The sequence below is a fragment of the Excalfactoria chinensis genome, chromosome 1 (assembly GCF_039878825.1).
Source record: "Excalfactoria chinensis isolate bCotChi1 chromosome 1, bCotChi1.hap2, whole genome shotgun sequence".
NCBI lineage: Eukaryota > Metazoa > Chordata > Aves > Galliformes > Phasianidae > Excalfactoria > Excalfactoria chinensis.
In genome coordinates this window covers 163,275,886-163,300,682 of record NC_092825.1, presented here as the reverse complement: position 1 = coordinate 163,300,682, position 24,797 = coordinate 163,275,886, and the positions used below count along the sequence as shown (strand labels likewise).

Sequence of the window (24,797 nt, the reverse complement as noted above, 5' to 3'; positions counted from 1 at the left end):
TTGGCAATTTAATATCTACAGAGCAATGAGGATGTGTAGACTAGGAAATTTGGTAGCTTGTGCTTCTGTAATAAAAGGATTTGTCAGTTTTCTCATATGAATACGTGTATTACCTCGTATGCAGAGCTAAAATGTTTATTTTGCCACATGAGATTTTATCAATAGAAACCACTGTGGCAGTCCCTTTCTTTGAGAAAATTGCCAAAAGCAGGAGAAATAGAATTTTTACTGGTGTGTTACGTTCTATCCATGTATGTATGTATGCAGTTTTTGTTAGTTTGATATTTTTTTGAGGAGGTACGTGTCTTTTTTCTTTTTTTTAAGTGCTTTGCTTCCAGTGTTGCATCATAAAGCTAAAAAAGGACCTCCTCGTCAAGCCAAGTATGCTATTCACTGCATCAATGCAATATTTTCCAGCAAAGAAACACAGTTTGCACAGATATTTGAGGTAAAAATGAAAGTATTTGTTTCTTTTTATTTACCTTTTTTTATAGTACATATGAAAATTAAGAGATACAGAGGCAATTCATATGGAAAATTAGTTATACCAAACTCACAGAAGAAAGTATTTTTCCCCTTTTTTCTCTCCCTTTCATCCCATAAATTTGACAAAAAATGGTGGTAGAAGATGATTTGATTTCTATTTTTTGCTTTTAATTTTAGCATCTAATGATCCATCATGATACTGAAGCAGGTTACCTAGGGAAGTTATGAGGAAGAACTCCCTTGAGTTGTTGAAGGCCAGGTTGAGTGGGGCCTTGGGCAGCTTGGTGGGTGGTGTCCCTGCCCATGGCAGGGAGGCTGGAACTAGTTGATCTTCAGTCTTTAGGGGGTTTCTTCTGTGATCATGCTTAGGGTTGTTTATTTTAATAGGCTACAGTGTAAAACTCAACTGTAAACTGTTCTTGGAGAGAGGACTTAGACACCACCCCTCAGTGCATTTGGGATTGAGCCACAGTAGTCAAATGGTTACAGAAGCTATGAAAAACTGAATTATGGTAGAGATTACTTAAATAGATATCATAGTTAAAACTGCAGACTTTTTTTCTAATTAGTGCTGATCACCTAATTAGGGCTGAATCAATCCACTTGAAATGTATTATGCTCACCTCTTCGATAGGAAATTACTTTTTTAATTTGTTGATACTCAGTTCTGGTTGGGCTTCCATTTCTTACACCACCCATTTTGTCTTTTTCTTCTTAATTTTTTTTTTCTTTCAATTTATTGGAGATCTGCTGGTGAACGTGACTTTAAATCTAAATAACAAATATTTATTTTAAATAATTATATTTCTGAAATAGGAATGTCTCTTCCCCCATCCCTGATCAGAATAAGACACGGATTATATAATTAATACTTTAATTTGTTGCCTTTATTCTAGCCACTGCATAAAAGTCTGGATCCAAGCAATTTTGAGCATCTCATTACACCGCTGGTTACTATTGGCCATATAGCCATGCTCGCACCTGATCAGTTTGCTGCCCCTTTGAAATCTTTGGTTGCCACTTTTATTGTTAAAGACTTGCTAATGAATGATAGGGTAAGTATTTTTAGAACTTTGTTCCAAGGTTCTCCTTCTCCAGTTGCGGGATACTCATCAAATAGATGTGATCTTTTGATCCTGCTTTTCGTAGATGGCTATGCTTGTATTTCCACATATGCTGTGTGAGCCAATTGAATACACACAGGACAGGAAAGGGAGGAGTATTAATTTGGTAGTCCTTAAAAAATAAATAAATAAAAGGTATATAGCACAGCATATTACTCATTGTCTGGCTTCTTTTTAAAAGTAGAAATATTGATATTGACTTCAGGCACTCTTGTCTTAAGTGAGCAAGTTGTATTTCTTATTTTTAAGGAAGTGTGTATTGGCTTTAGGTAGCAAACTTTCTCAGAGGAGCTGCAGAGATGAAGTGCGTTGTACTGACCTCAACCCCTTTCTCTGTCTCCATGCGCTGTTCATCTGGGGTGGAGGCAAGAGGATAAATTATTTAAGATTGAAGCTGAACCTGGAAAGAAGCAGGATTGTAGAAAGGGAGGTGGTTTTGATTTGCCTTTATTTCTCAGTGCCCGACTCTGATTTTTAGTTGGCTTTGGGAGGATTAATTTCATTTACTGCCAAGTCTGTTTTGCCTGTGATGATAATTGATGAGTGATCTCCTTATCCTGTCTCAATGCACAAACTGTTCTATCTCTCCCATCCTGCTGAGGAGGAGAAATAAGAGAGCCAAGAGAGTGGCTGGGTGGGCACCTGGCAGCCAACCGAGGTTAAACCACTACAGGATGATGCATTTGAAATTAAAATGAACTGAGACTCTTAATGTTAATCTGTATGAGGCTTCTGTATTGACAGTGATCACGAAGTGAAAAAATAACTCATGTCTCATCAGCTATGTTTAGGGAGAAATTTACTGTCTAAAATTATGCATGTGAGATTCCAGTCCACCGGATATGAAAAATAAAAATCATTTTCAAAGCAGTGCCTATTACTTCTCAAATAGTAACGTTCCAGTAATAGCAAGACAACAAGAAAACATTCTGCAAGTGATACATTTGCTGGTATTTGAATAGCAAGATGAGTATCCCACTTCTGTAGTGGTTACTTCTATAAAACACAGAAGGCATAAAGCTAACCAGTTAGTGCTGCTGTATTGCTTCCAGAAGCAAAGAGGAAGAGCAGATTACAGCAGGTTTCACTGAACAGTTGTGTAACAAAATCTCAAATTTGGTTTAGCTTCCAGGAAAAAAGACAACAAAACTTTGGGTCCCAGATGAAGAAGTGTCTCCTGAAACACTTGTCAAAGTAAGTAGCATTTCCTGTAATTGTGTTGTAGGTAATAAAATTAAACGTCTGCAATCTTACAGCTGTCAACTTTGTTTCCTTGTCACCTTTATTAAAGTAAAACAGAGTAGCTATTTCTAAATTCATGGCTTTGCAAGAAAAAACATTTTTAGATTCATAGATGAAAATAATTCGGTTTTGGGAGCATCTTCTTTTATAAAAGGAAGACAGTAAATATGCACATTATTGACGTTTTACTGTCATTTATTATATCCTTATGTAAGCATTGCACATGAAATCTATTCCAGATGTTAACACAAATGAAGTTAGTTTGTTTTATTTTCCTGTTCAGCAGGAATTAAACATCATAAAGACGTTTTCCCCTTTTTTCTTTATTTTGAACTTTTAGGACATTTCAAGGGACTCTTTTAGTGGCGTTTTGGAACATGGAAAAAGTTGTTTTTGAACTTGTCCTTTTTCTCAAATGAGTACATATGTTACATTGTGTGTAGAAGTGTAATGTGTATTAAAGGAAATATTCTTTTTACCTGTGCTTAAAAATGTAATCTGAAGCTTGTTCTTTCTCTGACATAAATTTATTATTGCCATTTCTGTTCTTTCTAGTAGTTCATTTTTCACTCAAACAGACTTAGTCTCTACAGTATATGTCTTTTGTTTTTCAATGTCCTTCCTTCAGATAAGGGAGAGATTATCGTTTAACGTTTTCTTTTGTAGTTAGAAAGATGCATGCACTTTGTACTATGCTGTTTTCTTAGAGCAGTTATTTAATTTCCAATTCCTTTTGAATAAAGTTGATCTGATGATTTTAAGAAACTCTGCTTTCTCTCTTGAAGTTGTTAAACTCTTTGCACCTTAATACTTCCTGGTCAGCTAGTTTAGTAAGTTCCTTGGTTTCCAGCTTGGTACAAAAGTAATTACTGGAAACCAGTTCTGTTTGGAACTGATTTGTTAGCTTTTTACTCATTCAGCTACAGCAGAGGCATTTTTCCTATGCATGCAATGCTGTAGTTATGCAGTACACTCCAAAACCTGCCAGTTTAAAATAGACACGGTTTCACTTCAGTGATTATGTGTGTAACTTGGTGTAGTCAGTATTGCTTGATTATATATATTTTTGAAGAGATTTGGGAAGCTTTAAAATGGTCATTTTGTTGATAAAACTTTTCATACAGCTTGGCTGTTTGGAAGTGAAATTGGCTTATGGAAAATCCTAGAGCAACTTGGGGTTGAAGCCAAGCTTAGAAACTGTGAGAAGCATTTTTTGGCAAGTGAAAAGAGATTATTGTGAACATTGATCTGCAGATTAACATTTATTAACAAAACTAAACCTATATTTAATGAAGAATGCAGGCAACACCGAACTGAATATAATTAAATTCATAGTTGATCTTCCTTTAAGATTGGGCTGGGGACAACCTGAAATTCCTTCCAACCTTAATTATTTTTGTATAGTTATCCATCCTATTTGGCTGCAAAAATAAAATTTAAAACACGGGGGTGGTACAAACTCATGTTCAGGTGGCTTGATGCAGTGAGAAAGGATTTTCATGTCCCATACTAATTTCATTGGAAGATTTTATTCGGAAGCATTGTTGTAATGTGGTCAAAGCATTGTTAGCAGCAGTAGAGAAATAAGGAACAGAGAGGAAGGACAGGAAAATTCTGAAGGACCTGGGTGTAGGATTTGCTATGCGGTAGCATGTCTGAAGTAGCAGGCTTCTTAAAACCTGGGGGAAGGAGCTGTGGCGAGGAAGAGAGAAGCAAAGGTTAGAATAAAAATGAGTCGGGAGCTGACCAGAGATGTATGGGCACAAGACAGCATGTGGCTGTTCCCTCACTAAAGTTATATGGACAGTAGTCTGGTGTTAATGAAGTTAGGCAGTTGTAGGAGTGAATTCACATACAGCACTTACTTGAAGGCCATGTAGAACTATAATGTTTCTGTCTTCACAACAAATGGGAGGCAGTAATGATTTAGGTACTGGTTGTGACATGAAATAATTAAATAGATAGCAGCGGCTGTTTTGGCAGTCTATTATTATTGTCGTCATCGTCTTCTAGTGGATATCTACAGACTGCTTCAGGGATACCTGAACACCAATTTAGGGTTAGGGTGAGACTGAATTTCATTTGTGTTCCACAAACTTGATAGCCTGCCTCCTGCTGGTGTTCCCAATATACTTAATTCTGTTGGTGAAATAGACGGGCTGTGGTGCTAAAAATAAACTCGTAAAAATAACAGCAACAGAATTTAGAGATCTGAAGGGATCACTGTGTTCAGTTTTACATGATGGAAGTCACATTATGAACTTCATTCAGTAATATTTTGACTATTAAGTTGATAGAATTTTCTCTTTCAGGGAAAAGGGAGTTCTGAGTTACTGTGTACAGTCACATATTAAAAGAGAGTAATTGGATTTAGCATGAAGTAGGTTCCTTCCAGTGCTAGCTTCACGTTTAATTTTTTTATATTAATCTTTAGATTTTCCTAGAGCTCTTGAATTCGATGTTCTGGATTTCTTTCCCCTCTGCTCCCCCTCTTCCCTTTGAGAATGTCCACTTGTTTTAGATGTTTCACTTTGCTGTAAGAAAATATTCCTCTTTCTGTTTTTGTTACTGTCTCTCATACAGAAGGAAAACTAAAGACAGAGGGATTCAGACCATAAAACAAATTTAATCTCCAAATTCGTGCTTTACTTTCACTAAAGAAATTTAAAATTATTCAGTGTTTCATGATAGCTGCTAGATTCTGCTTGCTTTTAGAAGCCTGCCTCAAAAGACTCAGTGTTTCCATTGGCAAAGGACAAGTTATCTTAAGTAACAGGCTTTGAGGCTTTTCTTTAAATAGCTAAGAAAGAAATATTCTTTTCTAGGGCCAGTTATCTTAATGTGGGTTAATACTGTACTGATCGAAATGTCTATAGAGTGGTTTTTAATTTGCATTTCTTAAATAGTTTTATATTCAAATATTACATATGTAAGGGCTTCATAAGGATTACTGAAGCATAGGAATTCTATGAGCATAGAAATGTTTCATGTTTAGATCCAATAACATTTTCTTAAGGATACACCGTTTTACCAATCACACAGTGCTTGGTAGATAAATAAGGTCGATTAAGACAGTGTTTCCACATGGCAGAATGTGATTGCTTACTGGAAGAAACTGCTAAAACTTATCAAACTTACATTCTTAGTAGTAAAAAGCACTTGGGAAAACACTAGTTAAACCAAGAGGTTATTTCAAGTAGTGATGATGTTATAATATGTGTGTAATATATCATAGAATCATAGAATTACCCAGGTTGGAAAAGACCTTGAAGATCATCAAGTCCAACTGCAGCCTAACCAGTACCCCATCTCTAAAAATCCTCTGCTAAATCATATCCCTGAGCACCACATCCAAACAGCTCTTAAACACATCCAGGGATGGCGATTCAACCACCTCCCTGGGGAGCCCATTCCAGTACCTAACCACCCTTTCTGTAAAGAAGTTCTTCCTAATATCCAACCTGAACTTGCCATGGCGCAACTTGAGGCCATTTCCCCTCGTCCTGTCACTTGTCACTAGTGAGAAGAGACCTGCCCCACTCTCACTGTAAGAACCTTTCAGGTACTGGAAGAGCGCGATAAGGTCTCCCCTCAGCCTCCTTTTCCCCAGACTAAACAGCCCCAACTTCCTTAGCCTCTCCTCATAGGACTGTATGTAGAGTTATACATACATATATATAGGGCTATATGTAAGAGTGGGTGCATTATATTTATGAATATATTACACAATAATATTTTATCATTTTTAAAGTGAGTTGTATGATGTGATTTGACATTTGCATATAAAATCTTTCAGATTCAGGCCATCAAGATGATGGTTCGATGGTTGCTAGGAATGAAGAACAATCACAGTAAATCAGGAACTTCTACTCTGCGGTTGCTAACAACAATACTACACAGTGATGGAGATTTGACAGAGCAGGGGAAAATTAGGTATGTAACAAATGGTAACATTTTGATGTCCCTGGTGATGCAGTAGGTAGAGAACATGAATTTTAGTCAAAGTAGTGCTTAAACTGTTCTGTTACTGTATGAGAATCTTTATATGATTTGTTTTTTAAGAACTCAATTGTAAGCGTGGCTGCATTCCTACAGAAGTTTGCTGAGTCTTAGTTTATTTTAACACCCTGGATACAGCTGTATTTTAATGTTTTTTTTTTCTCCTTTATCATCTTTTAAGGGCTGTTACTCAAACAGCAAGAATAAACTGAGTAATTTCCTCTATACCACTGAAAATGGGTTTAAAATTTTTTGTGTAGGTTACTGTTGCTGATGTACCAGTTGTTGTGTATGCTCAAAATTCATGAACAGCCTTTCTCATAAAACACATTTGCCAGTGTATTGTTTTCAGCATGTTGCCAGAAACCAGGTGGGAATAGCTAGTACATGAGGCACTTCTGTTTGAAGGCAGATTTTATTCCCTGGAGGTCTCTGAAAGTGAAACGAAGTTGAAAATGTGTAAAGAAGATTAATTCTCAATAAATCATTTCTCTTTTAGATGGCTGTTAGACAATTTATTTATTTCACTGGGTATTCTCTTGATCCTCTGCTGTAGAAGTGACAAGTTTTCAGGCAGGATTGTTTTCCAAATACTGAAAACTTGCGTCAACAGAAGTTGTGAAATGCAGGCATGGATTGTGCCAGTAAGAGTGAAAAGATTTCAGTCTGGGGGCAGAGTTGAATGTTGTACAGCCACCATGCAAATGTAGGCCTATGTTGTGTGTATAAAGCTGCAAACCTGAGAATTTTCTGGCATATCATCTTCGTAGTAATGTGCAAGCTTTCTTAAAATTTCTCCTAAATAAATGTTTTATCGTTTTAAATTCTGTAATATGACCATTTGTGGCAGTTAGAAGGGAACTAAGTAACACCATTAGCTTTTCAGCATAACTGTTTGGAGCTCAGTGGCTTATCCAGTCCAGTAGCTTTGTGAAAAGGTGTTCAGGATAACTGATTATTACATAGTGGTCCATTCTGACAAACATAAGATCAGGCAAAAATGAGAGGAGACCTCTGTGAATGAACAAAGAGCTCCTGACAAAATTCAGGCACAAAGGAGACATGCAGAAGGTAGAAGAAAGGACAGGTAACCTAGGAGGGATATAGAGATGCTGTCTGAGCATGTGGAGACAACATTAGTATAGTCAAAGCCCATCTTGAATTAAATCGAATGAGGGATGTCAAAGAGAACAAGGGGGGCTTGTAAATAGGTGACAAAAGGAAGACTAGGGAAGGTATGCACCCACTGCTGAATGGGGCAGGAGCCTTGGTGATGCAGGATGTGAAAAGGCTGGGGTATATTGAATGTCTTCTTCTCAGCCTTTACTAGCAAGACCAGCCTCAGGAATAACAGAATCATAGAATTGCTCAGGTTGGAAAAGACCTTAAAGATCATCAAGTCCAACCACAACCTAAACGTTGTACCTGAACTCTAACAACCCACTGCTAAATCATGTCTCCAAGCACCACATCCAAACAGTTTTTAAGCACATCCAGGGATGGTGACTCAAACACCTCCCTGGGCAGCCTATTCCAGTCTCAGGCTCTGGAGAACAGGGGAATGTCTGGAGAAAACTACAGCCTTACCTTGGTGGAAAAGAACCAGTCAGGGAATGCTTAAGCCATCTAGACAAATGTAAGTGCATGACTCCTTATTGGAGGACCCTAAAAACTTGACTGTAGGCCAGTCAGACTCACCTTCATCCTTGAAGAGTGGAACAATTAATTCTAGAAACCGTTTTGAGGTACATGAAATTCATCAAAAGTAGCTAGCGTGGATTTAACAGTAGATATTTATGCTTGACCATCTTGATAATCTTTTTTGATAAAATGACAATTTTGGTAGACAAGAGAGCAGTGGATATAATCTACCTTGGCTTCAGGAGGCTTTTCAACACTTGCCTTCATTAAGATCCTTATAAAGAAGCTGATGAAGCAGTAGATCATTAGATGGACTTAAAACTATCTGAATGGTCAAGTCCAAAACACGGTAATTAGTGGCACAAAGTTTTAGCTGAAGGCCAGGAACTAGTAATGTACCCAAGAGGTCAGCCTCTTTAACACCTTCCTTAATGGTCTGGATCATGAGACAGAGTGTACCTTTAGCAAGTCTGCTGGTGACAGAAAACTGAGAGAATTGGCTGATATGCCATAGAGACATGATGCCTTCTAGAAAGATCAAAACAGGGCCGGATAGATGGGCTGACAGGAATCTCACAAAGTTCAACAATTGGAATCCCAAATTCCTACACTTGGGAAGGATAATTCCATGCACCAGGACATGCTGGGAGCTGCCTAGCTGGAAAGCAGAAAGGGGCCTGGATGTCATGTCCAGTTGAACATGAGCCAGCTGTGTGCCTTGGTGGCAAGAAAGCAGTCAGCATACTGGGCTTCTGTAGGTGGAGTGTTGCCAGCAAACTGAGGGAGATCATTTTTCTCTACATCAGCACCACGGAGGCCCCACCTGGAGTTCTGTGTTCAGTGGTACCCAGTGCCAGGGCTAGAGACAATGAGCATGAACTGAAACACAGGAGGCTCTGTTTGAGCATAAGAATATTTTTTCCACTTGTGTAGGTGTGTGACCACTGGCACATGTTGCTTAAAGAGGTGGTGGAGTCTCCCTCATTGGAGGTACTCAAAAGCTGTCTAGGTATGTTCTGGGCAGCCTTTTGGCTGTCCCTGCTTTAGCCGCTGTGTTTGGCTAGCTGACCTGTGGAGGTTCCATCTAAGCACAGCTATTCTGTGATGCCCAGTACTGCACCTTCAAAAGCTCTAATGTGCAAGGAGCACAGTTCTGCATTGGGTCTACTTCTGTGAGCTGTAGCACCTTCATAAACTGAAGCAGGGAAGATGATGCTTCAGGCATGTTAGTTCTACACAGAGCTTCTTGATATCTGGCTCACACTTCCAGTCCATTATTCCTTATCTTTGAAAATGCAATGGCAGTGTGTATTGGTTCTCTGGTGTGGAAATCTGATACTTCTCCTTTCGGATTACTGTGGGCTTTGCAGAGAGAAAAACTGTCTGTTTAGGGCAGAATCTCACCTTCTAGACTACTAAATCTGCTTCTGTTCTCTGTAGAGTATATTTTTGTGTTTGTGGTTTGTGTTTGTCTTTTAAATAATAATGTGTAATTTGCAAAGGTAATTGAATTACAAGTAAGTGGCTGGGTTCAGGACACATTTGACCTCTTGTAGGCTAAAAGTCATGTTGTAATCACTTCTATTGCCATTCACTTAAGTGTTATAAAGTGTTCTAATCTTATTGTTCCACATCATTAGAAGGCTGAACTAAAGATTCTGGGACAAGTATTTCTTAACCAACCATAAAAATGACTCAGATCTCAACTCCTTCTAAATCTACAGAGCTATACTTTTGCAGTGACCATGTGATATATTACATTTCAAAGCATAATTCAGCCTAGAGTATGGTGTGAAGACAAGGGCCCACTTGGAAACAAAACAAATGAATCCTGACACTTCATCTTTCTCACTTTGACACAGAGAGATTGTTGACTTTGTTGAATTGCTTTTAATTACTTTGAAATGTTAACACAGGTAAATTAAATTCACTGGTGTCAGGAATAGTTTGTTCCATATTGAACTTTGTCAATAAACACTATCTCAGTGGTGGTTTCCAGGTATTTATTTTTTATTTGTTTGTTAACTACAAACACTTTTACAAGTTCAAAATTCAATATGGTACCAATTCTTCTATTTCTGATTAGTAAACAGCCAAGCTGGATATTACATGCCTTATTTGTAGCAGAATTTTAATCTACACTGAGCATAAAGTAAGAGCATTGGAGGCTGAAAGAATTGATGCCAACTGCGAACCTGCATTGAGACTTTTGGAAAGGCAGTCTGTATTTTTCCTTACACTAAAGGTTACCAAGAAAAAAAAAAAAATTAATTTTTGGCTTTTAGAATTTCATGGTATGTAATGATAACCTGCTATGCCATCTGACACACAACATTGTCTGAAGCTCTTTTTAGAAGAAACATTTTATTCTGTGGAAAATGGAAGATGCTTACAAAATTGGACACTGGCATTTATACCCTGTGGAGGAAAAGGCAAATCTTAACTACCAGTTTGTGAAATGAGAGGTGATTATACACTAGATGTATTTGGAAGACGCATTTATTCGGGGCAGAGCTTTGTGCATCTCAGTGCAGTATTTTGCACTTGATAATGTCTTTCCACGTGGTTGCATTTCTGTTCTGATTTCAAACATTTAATCTTCAGCAACAGTCATAGCGCTCCAGAAAATAAATGTCCAGGTCGCTCTTTTAGCTCTTAGGGAGTTTCTGATATGACAAGGGATTCTGTAGAGTTAGTTTTCAAAATGTCAAGAAGTAATTGAAAACAATAGGCATATCAGTCTGAAATTTTAATTTCAGCCTTAAATTGTGAATGTTGGGGTAGTACAGATTGGAAAATGTTTGGTTAAGACAATTTGATAAAAGATAAATACTTTATTTAGAGTTTCATTTTAGTATAATCCTCCTGCGTAATAGGATAGATCTGATCTTCATCTTTAATGATGTAAGTGCATAACTGACACTGTCCTCTTCCTCCTCCCTGCAACATGCTCACATGCTTATAGGTATTTCTGGGATACAAGAACATGTGGGATATACCACAAACTCCACAAAGTTTTAGCTAACTTGTATGTGAAATATCTTTTGATTTAGCTTTCAGAATTAAATGCTATTGCCGCCAAAGCTAAGAAAGAATGAAAGTTCTAAATTTCATCCTTTGGCTCTTTCATTCTATACCACTAAGTTATTGTTCAGTTGTCACCGGTGCACAAAAATTGAATTCTTATTGGATTCACGTATCACAGTAGATGGAACTTAAAATGAAATCTAATATTTGGGGACCAAACATTACCATGTTAATCTTCTTGTCCTATTCGAAATGTGGTGTAGTATTGTCCTGTCATCTGGTTGCTCATTTTTCCATGAAATACTGAGGCGTGTATAAGATCTGATTAGATGATATGAAAGTTTAAGCTCTTCAGGTAGTTTTATTCTGGATTCTGTTTAACGGCGGCTTTCAATCTGTAAAAGCTTTGTACAGTTTTCATGGTCACAGTAACACTTGGGAGTACAGTGCTTGCTGTCCCTACGGATAAAAGGCAAATGGTTAAGAAATTAAATGATATTAGTCCTGCTTGAATGAGTGATTATTTTTAATTTGGAATGCAATTTGATTCTTGCTCCAAAATATCAAAGGAATAGGCTGCACTCACTACTATTGGACATCATTCATTAGCGAGGATTTTAAGTGACACACACAACTTTTCATTTTACTTCTTGATCTGAAGAAAGGCAGTAGTAATGTAGTCTTACCGAGATAAAATTTCTAAGAGTAAAAGCCAAACTAAGTTTGTTAATGGTCTTGTTGTGTGGATATCAATTTGCAAAGGTCATGTGAAGATGCTTTTGAAATTCTGAGGACCTTTGTAAATGTGGCTACAGTCTGTAGAAGACAATCTCCTTCAATACGAAAAATAGCAAATGCTTGGATTGTTCCGCTGTGCGGGAATACAGTTTGTGTGTGCAAGTCAAATAATACTACTTCCAACATGTTAAAAATATTTTTAGTTGTTACATCCTTTTTGTCTTAAAAACACAATTCACTTGGTCACCCATAAAAGTTTCTAATTAAAATAAATCTGTGTGGAGGTGCAGTGTGGATTTTGAGCTATCTGTCATTACAAGAAATTCTGGCAACTTTGGGGGCTGGGAGTGGGCTGTTTCTTTGTCAGGAGCCCCCTGCTGAAGGAAAATGAGTGTTCTGAATTAGAAGTCTGTTAGAGGTCTGTTGAGGTCTCTGAAAGGCAGCCTGGACTGTGCTGATCCAGTGCACGGTTAAAACAGATTTACATCCATGGGGAACTTCTAGGAAGTTTCAAGAAATATTTTCATTGCAAAGTTGGGTCATGGGAATAGGTATGAGCTAATAGACTTCAAAATCTGGTGAAGTGGAAACAACTTCTGATGAGCAGTTACTTGTGTGGTTGTCTGGGAATTGGGGCTGGGTGGAGGCCAAGTCTGTGGAAGTTTTTCCTTTGTTTTAAGTACCTGTCTTTCAGCAATGCTGATTCACTGAAATTTAATTAAGTCAAATAATTCTACATTCTTTTATTAATTCATAACCTATGTGCTTGTTTTTCAGTAAACCTGATATGTCTCGATTGAGGTTGGCTGCAGGTAGTGCTATTGTGAAGCTGGCACAAGAACCTTGTTACCATGAAATCATCACCTTAGAACAGTACCAGCTGTGTGCACTAGCCATAAATGTAAGGAAATTGGGTGTGATGTGTGGGATATTGGCAAATATATATGTGTAATGTATATGTTGTTTGTTGCATCTGCTTATATGTCTTTATTCAAAACCATCGGGTTTGACATGAGTTTCATTTTTCCAGCTCATAATCCTGAAAATTGATTTTGAGTGAGAATTAAGTATGTTGGACTGCAGTGACAATGTAGATAATGGTTTCTTGATTCTAGGGTGGAATGCATTTGGAACATGGAGGTCTATAAAGGTCATTAGTATGTTTTAAATTGCAGGAGGGAGCAATTTCACATGAGAGATAGGGAGTCATCCCCAGTTTCTGCCTTTGAGACTGAAGTAGCAGAAGAGAATTATCTTTCAAATTTATAAGTGAAGAGATGGAATTTCTCTCTGTTCCTGTTTTTAAAGCTTTGTAAATTTTACATTAATTGAATGACCTTTGTATTTGTTTACCAAAATTTAGATTGTAAGCTCTTTCAGGACGGAAATTCTATGTTTACTGATCCATGAGGGACCTAATGGATTATGAATACTTATAAATAACTTTTCTAGATCTTCTTGAGTTTCTCTACAGTTTTCATCTTCCTTTCAGGCTGAAAGGAGTTCAGATCCTCAGGTGCAGAGGATCTACACTTCTCGATTATCTATGTGGGAAATAATACAGTCTGGATATGAGTTTTTCTAATATTTGCAGATATATATGCACACATAAGATTATGCTAAGTTTGTGTAATCTACTGTCAGTAGACACATAAGCTGTTAGACCAATGTATAGTCCTTTTCATCGCTAGCAAGTCTAACCACAGCTTAGGGCACTCGGGTGACATTGAGGCCAACTCTGGTATTCTATAACTTAATTTACAGCAAATTTTCTTTAAGTGGCCACATCAGGAAGCAGATAAAACAAAAGGAAAATCTTAATTTTTAAGGTTGATTATGGTTGCGTTCTGCTGTATTTCTGTGCTTGATATTTAATGGATTTTATTTTCTTTTTCTTTTTCTTTTTATTTTTTTTTTCCTGAGAGAATGCCATATTTTCTAATGTGGAATTATTTGAGTGTAGAATGTGTAATTAAATGCTGTTGCCCGTTGCTTTAATGTTGCAGTGGTGGAACAGGAACTTTATGATGATTAAGTGCACATAGTTTTAGTCCTTTTAAAATAAGTAATATACGTATTTCCCAACCCTGTAACCTCACCAGCAGCCTAATTTTTTGTTTTGCAGAACAAACTGGCATGTCAGCAAAGCTTCATGTTGAAAGAGAGTAGAAAGTAGCACTGACTACTTCAGTATTCAACAGTTTTTCAGATCAGATTTAAGATGTTAAGATAAGCTGTTGAAAATACAGTTTTAGTTGTATAAAGAATAAATATTTTTTGTTAAGGCACACTAAAAATATCAAAAGCAAAAGGAACCATTGACAACAACAACAACAAAAAGAAAGAACAAACCAGCAAACAAACTTGCTGAAGTTCTTTTATAATCTCAGTTTGAGGGCGTTTTAATTGTTTAAGCAAGTCTGTCAGTTTTCACTTATCAGGGTCATTTCTTAGGGAGGGGTACAAGCAGTTTTCCACAGCTTATATATGATTTGTAGTGGTATGCCAGGAAAAAAAGGAAGTTAGAGCTTGGGTGAGTTTGGTCCCTCTTCCTCTCAGTGATCTAGGGCACTGAGCTGGATTTATGGCTATTCTGGATATTAGGTGATAAAGGAATAATAATCATCCCAAATTTTGCCTCACAATGGCATCAGTAACAAAGAACTATACCTTACATTAAGGCTAATCTAAGGATTTACTTCTTTGTCATACCAGCTATGCATAAGTCTGTTCTAAGGTTTCTAAAGACTTTGGATGTGAATAATATTAATGAATGGGAGAAAAGGGCTCCAGCCTTCTGCTTAGGGGTCGATTTACTGTGAAGACAGGCCATGTACAGGTAGACCTTGGGTCCATCGTACATATGGAGCCTGCAGCTTGGGTTGCTGCAGCTTCATCAGTCAACTCTGCCATTTGGAGGCCTTTTAAAAATTTTAATATACTTTTTTTTACCTCATTTGCAAATGCAACAGATGGGGTGTTACCACTGACCACATTTTGTTTCTGTTCTTCCTGTTGGCTGATATCTGGAAACTCTTTAAATGTATTCTGATTTCAAAGCTGTCCTTTAACCTAATAGGTATTTATTTCTATTTTTTTTCTTCATATTTAGAGATAAAAAAATCTTTTTCCTCTAGATCATTTGTTGCTGGGATAAATAATGTTACAATACTTTTTCCTGTGCATTTTCCACACCTGCATCTGTTAACATTTCTTGGCCTTGAATGGTGTCCTGATGTTTGTAGGTTGTTTACATAAAGAGAATTTTGAAGTTAATATCTCCTCTGGGAATGCATTGTCTAATAAATCATAAGAGTACACTTGCTCCCCTTGTTATTATTTTACTTTGTGTTCATTGACAACTGTTGGTCACAAATTATTCTCTTCTGTGGTCAGTCATGGTTCATAGGTTTCTACATCATGATGGAAATGTTTGGCAATCTCTTAAGCATGTGACCTTTAGTTCTGTTAAGTATTACTCTATTTCCAATGCTAATGGCTTGATGAAGATTTGTGAAATTGTAATAATAAAATCAATAGTGGTTACTTATGATGAAACAGTATTTCATTGCAGACCTTTGCCTTTGGCCACACAAACCGAGTGGTCCCGTTATAAGCAATTTCGGTGCCAAGTCAGGCCTTGGATCCTGAGTGTGGTATCTTTTTCCACAGTCTGAGACTTAACTTTCTTCCTTGCCTTCAGGGAAACTTCAACTGATTAATTCAGTTTAATTGTTTTGAATTGGTATTAAAAAAACACACAACCAAAACCAAGCATTTCTACAGTTCCTACATTTCTGTGGTAGCAGGATCTCAACGTGATTTTGACATTTGCCCAGTCTTCTGTGTTTTATTTCACACTTGATATTAATTATAGAAAGTCTCACTGTTTGCTTTTTTTGTTTTGTTTTTAATAGGATGAATGTTACCAAGTGAGGCAAATATTTGCTCAGAAACTTCACAAAGGGCTTTCTAGACTACGGCTGCCACTAGAGTATATGGCTATTTGTGCACTGTGTGCAAAAGATCCAGTGAAAGAGAGAAGAGCTCATGCTAGACAGTGCCTTGTGAAGAACATAAATGTCAGAAGGGAGTATCTGAAGCAACACGCAGCAGTTAGTGGTAAGAGAATACATGTCGCTTTTTGGTACAAGTGCTAAAATTCAAAGGTTAATGCTAATACACTGTGAAAATATTATTTTCTGTTTCAGTGCACAGAACGGCTGTAACTTTTTAAGTTTTACTCACAGGTCTCTACTGCAAACCAAAAACAGAGTCCAGATTTTCTTTTGCACTTTAACAGGAATGAGTGAGATCTTTCAGTTTCATTAAGAGTTTTGTTAATGCTTATGCCTAAGTATATTAGAAGTGAAGTGGCTTTTCAAAGGTGTATGTGTGCTGTTTGAATGTGATGGTTAATTATGTTTTAATTGATACAGCAATAATTAATTTCACTGAAGTCATTAATAATAGGCAACTTTAGTGACTTTTTAAATGCTGTACTAAATTATCTTCTTTGACCTGCTGTACCAAGTAGCTTATCTTGGCTTATCCTGACAAAAGGCTGTATTTGTAGGCACTTCGGGATGAGTTCATCTAATTCTTTTCTTCACAGTAACATCAGTCTGATCATATGAATGTTTTTTAAGTTATTATGGACTAACATTAGCTGTTTTTCTCTTAAAATCATTCCTTGTCCCTTTTGACTATGCAGATGACCGTGTTGTATGTGTGTGTTTGGCTATGCTGGTCTACAGATGTATGATAACATCGACCTTTCTGAAGAGCTCATGACATTTTGAGGAAGTGTCTCTGAGAGTTCTATTTCTTTGGAGGATTTCTGGTTGTTCTTGGTTCTGACATTTGTGAAATGATGTGGATTTTTTTTTGTCTTGGGGTACACCTGTTTTGTGAATCTGTTCTCATGGATGCTGTCAGATAACGGATTTCATTCTGCATTTATGAATCACAGATTTTATTAGCAGTGTCAGTCTGTGTGCTTCAGTCCCATTAGGCTTAGATCAGAGAATAAGTCTGCAAAGAAACCCTTTTGTGTGCTGTTAATTAAACTTGGGGAGGAAGCCAGTACTTTTTCTCTCTACTCAATAACAGGTAGAAAAAGAAAACTCCATTCGGCAAAAGCCTTTTAGTCATCCTCAGATTATTCCTCTTGAAAACTGAAAAATTATTTCAGTTATGGAGGAGGAAAGTATAATAAATCTCATATAATGAAACATAGCTGCTGATCTCCTAGTTGTACTAAGATAGATACTGCAAAGTTACTATGGAAAAGTCATTGGAAACAGTGGTTGGACTTGATCATCTTTAAGGTCTTTTCCAACCTGAGTGATTCTGTGATTCTATGAAGTGAAGCGTTGGTGTGTGAGATGTCTTGAATTCAGTAGGACCTCAAGGTGTGCCTGACACATTTTTCCTTGAGTGATTCCACGCAATGGACATACACTGTAAAGCAGAACTTCTAATTAGCTGTAGCATGGAAGACTTTTGGGGGTGGTCACAGTGCTGATGCTGTGATACTCAGATTTACCAGTCTGAGACTTTAACAAATGAAAAGTCTTGAGCAGTATATTTCATATGGAATTATTACTGCAGTGTCCTATAGATGAGGTCTACTTCTGATAAGATCATACTGCTGAGATGTGTATGTCTCACATTTCTTACTGGCCATGTGGTAACTCTTACTGGTAATGATCCTAGTACGTACTTTGAAAAGCATCCACAAAAAGCTAATGATGAGAATCTGCTTCTTTCGGAACACGGTTAGTTTTGTGGATCTACAAGCCTGGTGATTTTGTGATACACTTTCTCTTGAAAACCTGATAAAAGGTGATGAGGGAATTGGGAAGTTTGGGATGGTATTTCAGCTTTTGTTAAAAAGCCTAGATGAAATGTACAAAGAACTGGTATCAGGCAGAAAATTGCCACTTTGCTTCATGCTGAAAGGCTGGTAGTTGCGCTGAGGTCTCTGTGTTCTCTCAATGGTGTTCACAGTAGCACTGCTTAAGAAGATGCTCATTTTACTGTGCATCTACATATTACCAGTTCTATCTCTGTAGAGACTTGTATTGCTTAGGAATCTTTGCTTTCCACTTTTGGACGTGTACTTGCAAGTCAGCAAGTAGAAAACTCATGACAGTAAATCTTGATGTAAAAAAACAAAACAAAACACGTTTCTTAACTTCTCGTGGATGTGGATCTGGGGCACATTCTTGTTTCAAGTGCTTGTAGTTTATGTCCATGAAGCCATCCTACCTTTCAGGTAGTCTTTCTCTTCTCTTTAGAGGTGAAATAAGATTGTGTTAATGCCATTTTTGTAATGATAAGGGTTAATATGTTTCAATACATCCTTTTTCTTTTTTAAATGAATCTGTTTCAGTTTGTTTTGCAGACTTAGTTGATACTATTGCTGTAGTTACATTACCAGGTGTACAAGTCAAGAAGTTACTAAAACTGTGTTACTGGGCCTTCTATTTAAGTTCAAAATCAACTTTGTGTTGCCTAGGGCATATCTATGGCAAGCCAGTTTTGTTAGTGTTCTGAAATCGTAGTTGTTTTTTCTTCCTTGTCACCTCTTTATTTTTCTTATTTAGCTGATGACTGAAGTGCAGGACAGTGCTTGAAGTTAATATTTGAATGTCACTAGGAACACATTATAATCTGCTTTGCAAAGTACACTGGATTAGTTACTTAAATATGCCTTAAAATATAAATAAATAGATGTCTTTGTATTTTTTTTTTTTCAAACCTCAATATGACTTACGTTGTGTGGTGTAATTACTCTATTTTTTAAGTGGATCAGTTGCAACAGCTATGGAAAGGTGCATCCATGGAACTTGGCAGCACTGTCTCCTGTGGCCATTGTGACTGAATCCAAAATATTCTATGAAGCCTTTACAGCATCTCCCTTAATCTATCCCATTTGTAATGGTCGGCATAGAGTAAGATTAGGCTTTTGCATAGCAATTGTTTATTTTGTCTGCAGTAATGGTGTATTTTGTTTGGTATGCACACTGTTTTTCAAACATATTTCATGCATATGCATATTAGGAGTTTAAAGAAAAAAAGCAAGTTTTTTTAACATGTTTTTAAATAGCTTTCAAATAGGATTATATGCAATTATATAGTATATAATGTTTATATGTAAGTCTAGACTTCTTATTCACAACCTAATTTAGGATAGTTAAAGCTTCCTGAAGGAAGATTTTCCAGATATGTTCATGTCTTTCACGACCTTCTACTTGCTCAAAAATGTGATCAGATATTTCCGAAAGTGGAACCAGGAATTTCCCCTCTTCCTTCATATGTTCATTCAAACATTTATTCGTAGACATGTTTATACTATGTATTTGCATGGGCCACAAGTGTTGAGATGATTTTACTGTAGTAATACACATAATACTAGTATACCTTGCCTGTCATCCTGCCTGTTGCACTGTACATAGCTTTAATAACTTAAATGTGCTGTATATCCTTCAGTTGTTCAGTCATATTAGGTTGGAGAAGGCTGTGTTGTTCTGTATGTCATTCTGTAATCATTACCCTTTTTCATTCTGTTTATCAAGCTTTTGAAATGCTGAAACTTTCTGTGTAATGTTGGCTCAGGAATTCTTTACTTTATGGAAGGTGTACTTTGTGACTGTGATGTCAGAGAGTCTTTGGTAGTAGTCCTTATTCTTTTACCCCCTGAGAAAAGTTGATCCATCTGACTATTGTGATGTGAAGGACTTCTGTACTCCTTCCTTAGCATTGGCTGCAAGTCATACAGGATGGTACAAGAAGTTTTGAATGCTGTGAATGTCATAGTTCAGTTGAGGTGCTCTGCTTAAGGGGAAACCGGGTCCACCCCTTTGTGGTGATACCTTCAGCTTACCTCCTAACCCTTCTCTAGTAGATGAGGTAGGCTGTGGGTTTGGAGAACACTGTGGCAATTAGACCGCAAACTCTCATTTCCCTGATTTTCAGGATAGCTAGGAAATATCCAGCCCTGAAACATGTTTCAAAGATACAAAAATTGAGATTTTGAACATTAATGCATCAACAATTAGATGAATATTAACAAAAACATCATGAGGAAACGATAGATGCGCATGACATGTACTTATGCTTTATATTAGTGTATGCTGACTTTAAATTTTGCTCTTTTCTTTGCAGTAGAAAATATTCTAGGAGAATGTATTTCTTGAGATGCAGTATTTTAATGTATCTTTGTTTTGCTTTTCAGAGAAACTGTTGTCGCTTCTACCAGAGTACGTTGTTCCTTATACAATACATCTTCTAGCTCATGACCCAGATTATGTTAAAGTCCAGGACATCGAACAGCTAAAGGACATTAAAGAGTAGGTCTATCTTTAATACTGTTATTTATAATAGTCTAATTTTATTCTAAGTAAAAATTTAATTTAATGAGGTGCGCTGATACATTGTCTGGTACATGTAACAATGGCATTTATTACTGTGAAACGCTGTGGGAAAATGGCACATGTGCTTCTTTAGTGATCTTGGGCATCTTACAGAAGAACCTGCACCTTCTGCTTATCCTGACCTTTATTTCTTCTTTCTAATGAATTGGTTTCCTGGAGTTAAGACTATTTAGATTTGTAATACTAGTAAACCTTGAGTACACCACTTTCTGAGTGAGTCTATTTGACAGCGTTGTTTTTATTCGTGTTTTTGTTCATGAGAAGTACTGCTTTTCTCCTTAGGTGTTTGTGGTTCATACTGGAAATATTGATGGCTAAAAATGAGAACAACAGTCATGCATTCATCAGAAAAATGGTAGAAAACATTAAGCAGACTAAAGATGCTCAAGGACCAGATGATGCAAAAATGAATGAAGTAGGTGACACTTCTTGATTGGAAAATGTGTTTAATTTTGACATGGCTCTGGAAATGAGTTACTTTTGTTTACACACCAGCTTAAAGATGTGTTTTAAGACAGCTGTATAGAAGATGTGTGTTGTTTTTCATAGTGATTGTGTTATTGCAGTTTAGATGTCAGATATTGTGACAGATGGCCTGTGTCTCAGTAGAACGTAGTAGTTTGGCATCGTTCTGTTTCAATCTTGGTAACATTATTAAATGCTACTTTTAGATGTATGTAAGCTAGAAGTTTTACTCTTTTGAATTGTCCCATAGTGAGATAGAGTAAGAAGAATACATTCATGATTCATGAGATGTCTCTAGTTTGTATTACGTAGTGAATGGATCAAACTCATCTTGCTGAGGTTTTTGCATCACAGAATATATGGACCGCACTAAAAGTAATGCCTCCTATTTTATGGTGTTGGCCCATGATGGCAGAGGCGGATGGATGTTGGTGGTATGGCAGTAGAGGCTGAGCTTTCCTACCAATATGCCGTTAAATGTTGTTGCCGTGTGACAGATGGCAGCAGAGGGACAGTCTGACAAAAAGGCATTGGATATGGAAGTACATATGAAGCAAAGGTGTGTCACTGAATTCCTCAGTGCAGAAAAATTGGCTCCCACTGACATTCATTCACAGTTGCTGCACATTTATGGAGGCTAATGAATGGATGTGAGCACAGGGAGGTGGTGGGTGTTGTGTTTCAGCAATGGTGATGGCACCATGAAAGACAAGCCACATTCCAGGTGACCATGCAGATTTTTATGAGCATGGCATGCAGGCTCTTGTTCATTGCTGGCCAAAATACAGTAACGGAAGTTACTGTGCTTAAAAAGCAGCATTTTGAAGCTGAGAATTTGTTTTATCAAACAGTATTACTGTGCTCATTGTATCTGTTATAGTTTCCATGGAAATAATTAGGAGGCATTACTTTTGGAGTAATCTATGTATGTAAATATGTCACTTCTTTACTTTTCCCAAAGGCATTTGGTTTAACTTTGTCTTTGAAACCATAATCTATGTTAATCTTACAGTATAGAAAGATCATGGAAGCTAGCTTTCTTGAACTGCTGGGTGTACAGTGCTTTTCTGCTCTGTGTTTTAGATCTTGATGATACACTGTTTAATATGGATACTGCTGTTAAATATTCTTTTCAACTCGGACCTTTTATAATCCTCTGCTCAAAAGAATATTTTCATCAGACTTTGATATGACCTTCTGCTTTTTCATTTTTACTTTTTTTTAATTTACTACTTACAGAAACTCTACACAGTCTGTGATGTAGCAATGAATATCATTATGTCAAAGAGTACAACATACAGTTTGGAATCCCCTAAAGATCCTGTACTTCCAGCACGATATTTTACTCAACCTGACAAGGTAGACCTTGGAGTTTAATTTTTCTTGAGATAAGTCTATTTAAATCTTCAGTAGTTGTAATGCAAGAGTTCTGTAGATCTCGTAGAATTCTCTGTGTTATCATTAGTTGAAGATATGTGTTCATGTTTTTGTAGGTATTTGTGAACATGCACTTTTCTGCCTTTATAATTCTTTTAGGAGATGTTATAGTTCAGGTTTAACATTTCAGAAGTATAAATGATGTAATGAAAATCTCTTCTAGTACTACTTCCAAAATGTTTATATCTTGTTCATTGATTACTTATTTTTTTTTATTCCTTCTTTATAGAATTTTAGTAACACCAAAAATTATCTTCCTCCAGAAATGAAGTCATTTTTCACTCCTGGAAAGGTTTGTTTTATTTGTTTATTATTAAAAAAAATCATCTGTCTACTTTAAATGAATAACAACAACAACTTAATAATAATTCAATATTTAGTAAAGGAAAGGACATATTATGGTTTTCATCTGGATTAATGTATCTTGTTCCTAATTACAGGGAATCATTTATCTGCTACTTTGCTAAGGAAGTAAAAGTGCAGCATCTCCATTAGCCTTAGCTTTGCAAATGAAGCATTAGCTGTGAGCCAACTGCTTTCTAGTAGAGGTAGAATGCAAGTTAAGAAAAAATACATAGCGTGGTATCTTCATTCTCAAAGATGAATGCCAATGTTTACTGATGTGAATATATACGCGCTGTATTAAGTGTTTGAATATTTGAATTCCATGAGTTAGAAATCACTTTTTACTGGAGATACAAGAGCTCTAAAAAGGAAGTTTTGTCTTCTGATTTCAGATAGTCCTCATGCGACAGGGGAGGTTCAGGCTGGACATTAGGAAGTATTTCTTCTCAGAAAGGGTAGTCAGGCATTGGAATGCACTGACCAGGGAGGTGGTAGAGTCACCAACCATGGGAGTGTTCAAGAAACGTTTGGATGTTGTGTTGAGGAATATGGTTTAGCTGGGAAGTATTGGTAATGGTTGGACTAGATGATCTTCTAGGTCTTTTCCAACCTGAAAAATTCTGTGATTCTGTGATAGTCAAATTTAAGTTCTGTCGTCTAGTGTTTAACAGAGAATTCTTAACTTCTGTCCCAAGCTTATTGATAATAAGTTTGCCACGACAACATTAAAAGACAAGTAACATGGTTTTGCTACCATGTAAAATCAGGGTGGTTGAGGTTGGAAGGACCTCTAAAGGTCATCTGATCCCAAAGCCACTGTTCTCTCAACCTTGTCTCAACTGAGAAATGCTCTCGAATCTTCATCATCTTGGTGATCCTTTGTTGGATTTTCCAGTAGCTCTATGTATCGCAAGTAGCCTAATTTGAAATTCTTTTTCTAAGTGGGGTTTTATATTTAACAATCTAGAGCCAAGTACTCTAGCTCCTTTTTTATTTTATAGTTCTGGAACTTTGTAAAAAGCAGACACCAAATTTTTGAGCACTAAAAATATTCAATTGCTTCTTCATTAGGAAAACACGATATGAGAATTGGTCTAGAGTATTGCCTTTTGGGGATGGAATACTAAATTGTAGATTTTTGTTAGGTGGATCTAAGCAGGAGACAGTATTTGAGGGCAGTAGCATCTTTGTTGTGGTCTCAGTGTTGAGGATGGAACTGTTAGTGCAGGTTCTGATAGTTGTAAGTCCCTCAGGAGTTAATCGAGTTTGAGTTTCAACATCTGTCCTTTTGAGCTTTTTCTGTGTTCACATATAAATCTCTGAAAAAGGAATGCTCAAGGCTGCTATGATGTTAAGCTGTGTGGTTTTTTCTTTATGCTGTCACCAGATAGAATCTAATACAGAAATAGAGAACAGATCATCCTAGACATTGTGAAGCCTGGGGAATGGTCTTTAATTGTTCACCATTTTTGTAGGCAGGTGCTTGGCATAAAGGTCTATTCTCTTTAGCAGTAACTGAACGCTTTCAGCTTTCTCAGAAGTTATTATGAGCTAGAGGTATTTGGCATATCTGAAAGGTAATCTACTTAAGTAACCTGAAGTTCACCATTGTCTGGAAATTTTGGCTCCTATTAAAAGCCTCACAATTTCCAAATCTGTGTATGAATCATTGGAGTCTTCACTGGAATATTTGCTTTTGAGGCCCTCATTCATTCCCAGTTGAAGCTAGTGTGGTTTGCCATTACAGCTAAGCCGCTTTATTGGCATATTTGCTGAAAGTGCTGTCCTACCGCTAGTTCTGCTTTGCCAGTTGAGATGCTTATCTATCCAAATGGTGAGGTGCTTCCGGCAG

At 36.9% G+C, this 24,797-nt stretch overlaps 1 protein-coding gene across 4 annotated transcripts in view; it reads left to right on the top strand.

Moving 5' to 3' along the window:
- The window catches only part of PDS5B (PDS5 cohesin associated factor B), a 100,052-nt gene that overhangs the window by 64,964 nt on the left and 10,291 nt on the right, over positions 1-24,797 (top strand). For all 4 annotated transcript variants that reach the window (XM_072361590.1, XM_072361588.1, XM_072361589.1 and 1 more), the window contains exons 20-29: positions 325-448; positions 1,383-1,541; positions 2,736-2,804; positions 6,649-6,785; positions 13,035-13,158; positions 16,175-16,379; positions 20,500-20,614; positions 20,981-21,113; positions 22,403-22,522; positions 22,830-22,892. In XM_072361590.1, the coding sequence (XP_072217691.1) occupies positions 325-448; positions 1,383-1,541; positions 2,736-2,804; positions 6,649-6,785; positions 13,035-13,158; positions 16,175-16,379; positions 20,500-20,614; positions 20,981-21,113; positions 22,403-22,522; positions 22,830-22,892 (1,249 nt within the window). The remainder of the gene's footprint in view (positions 1-324; positions 449-1,382; positions 1,542-2,735; positions 2,805-6,648; positions 6,786-13,034; positions 13,159-16,174; positions 16,380-20,499; positions 20,615-20,980; positions 21,114-22,402; positions 22,523-22,829; positions 22,893-24,797) is intronic.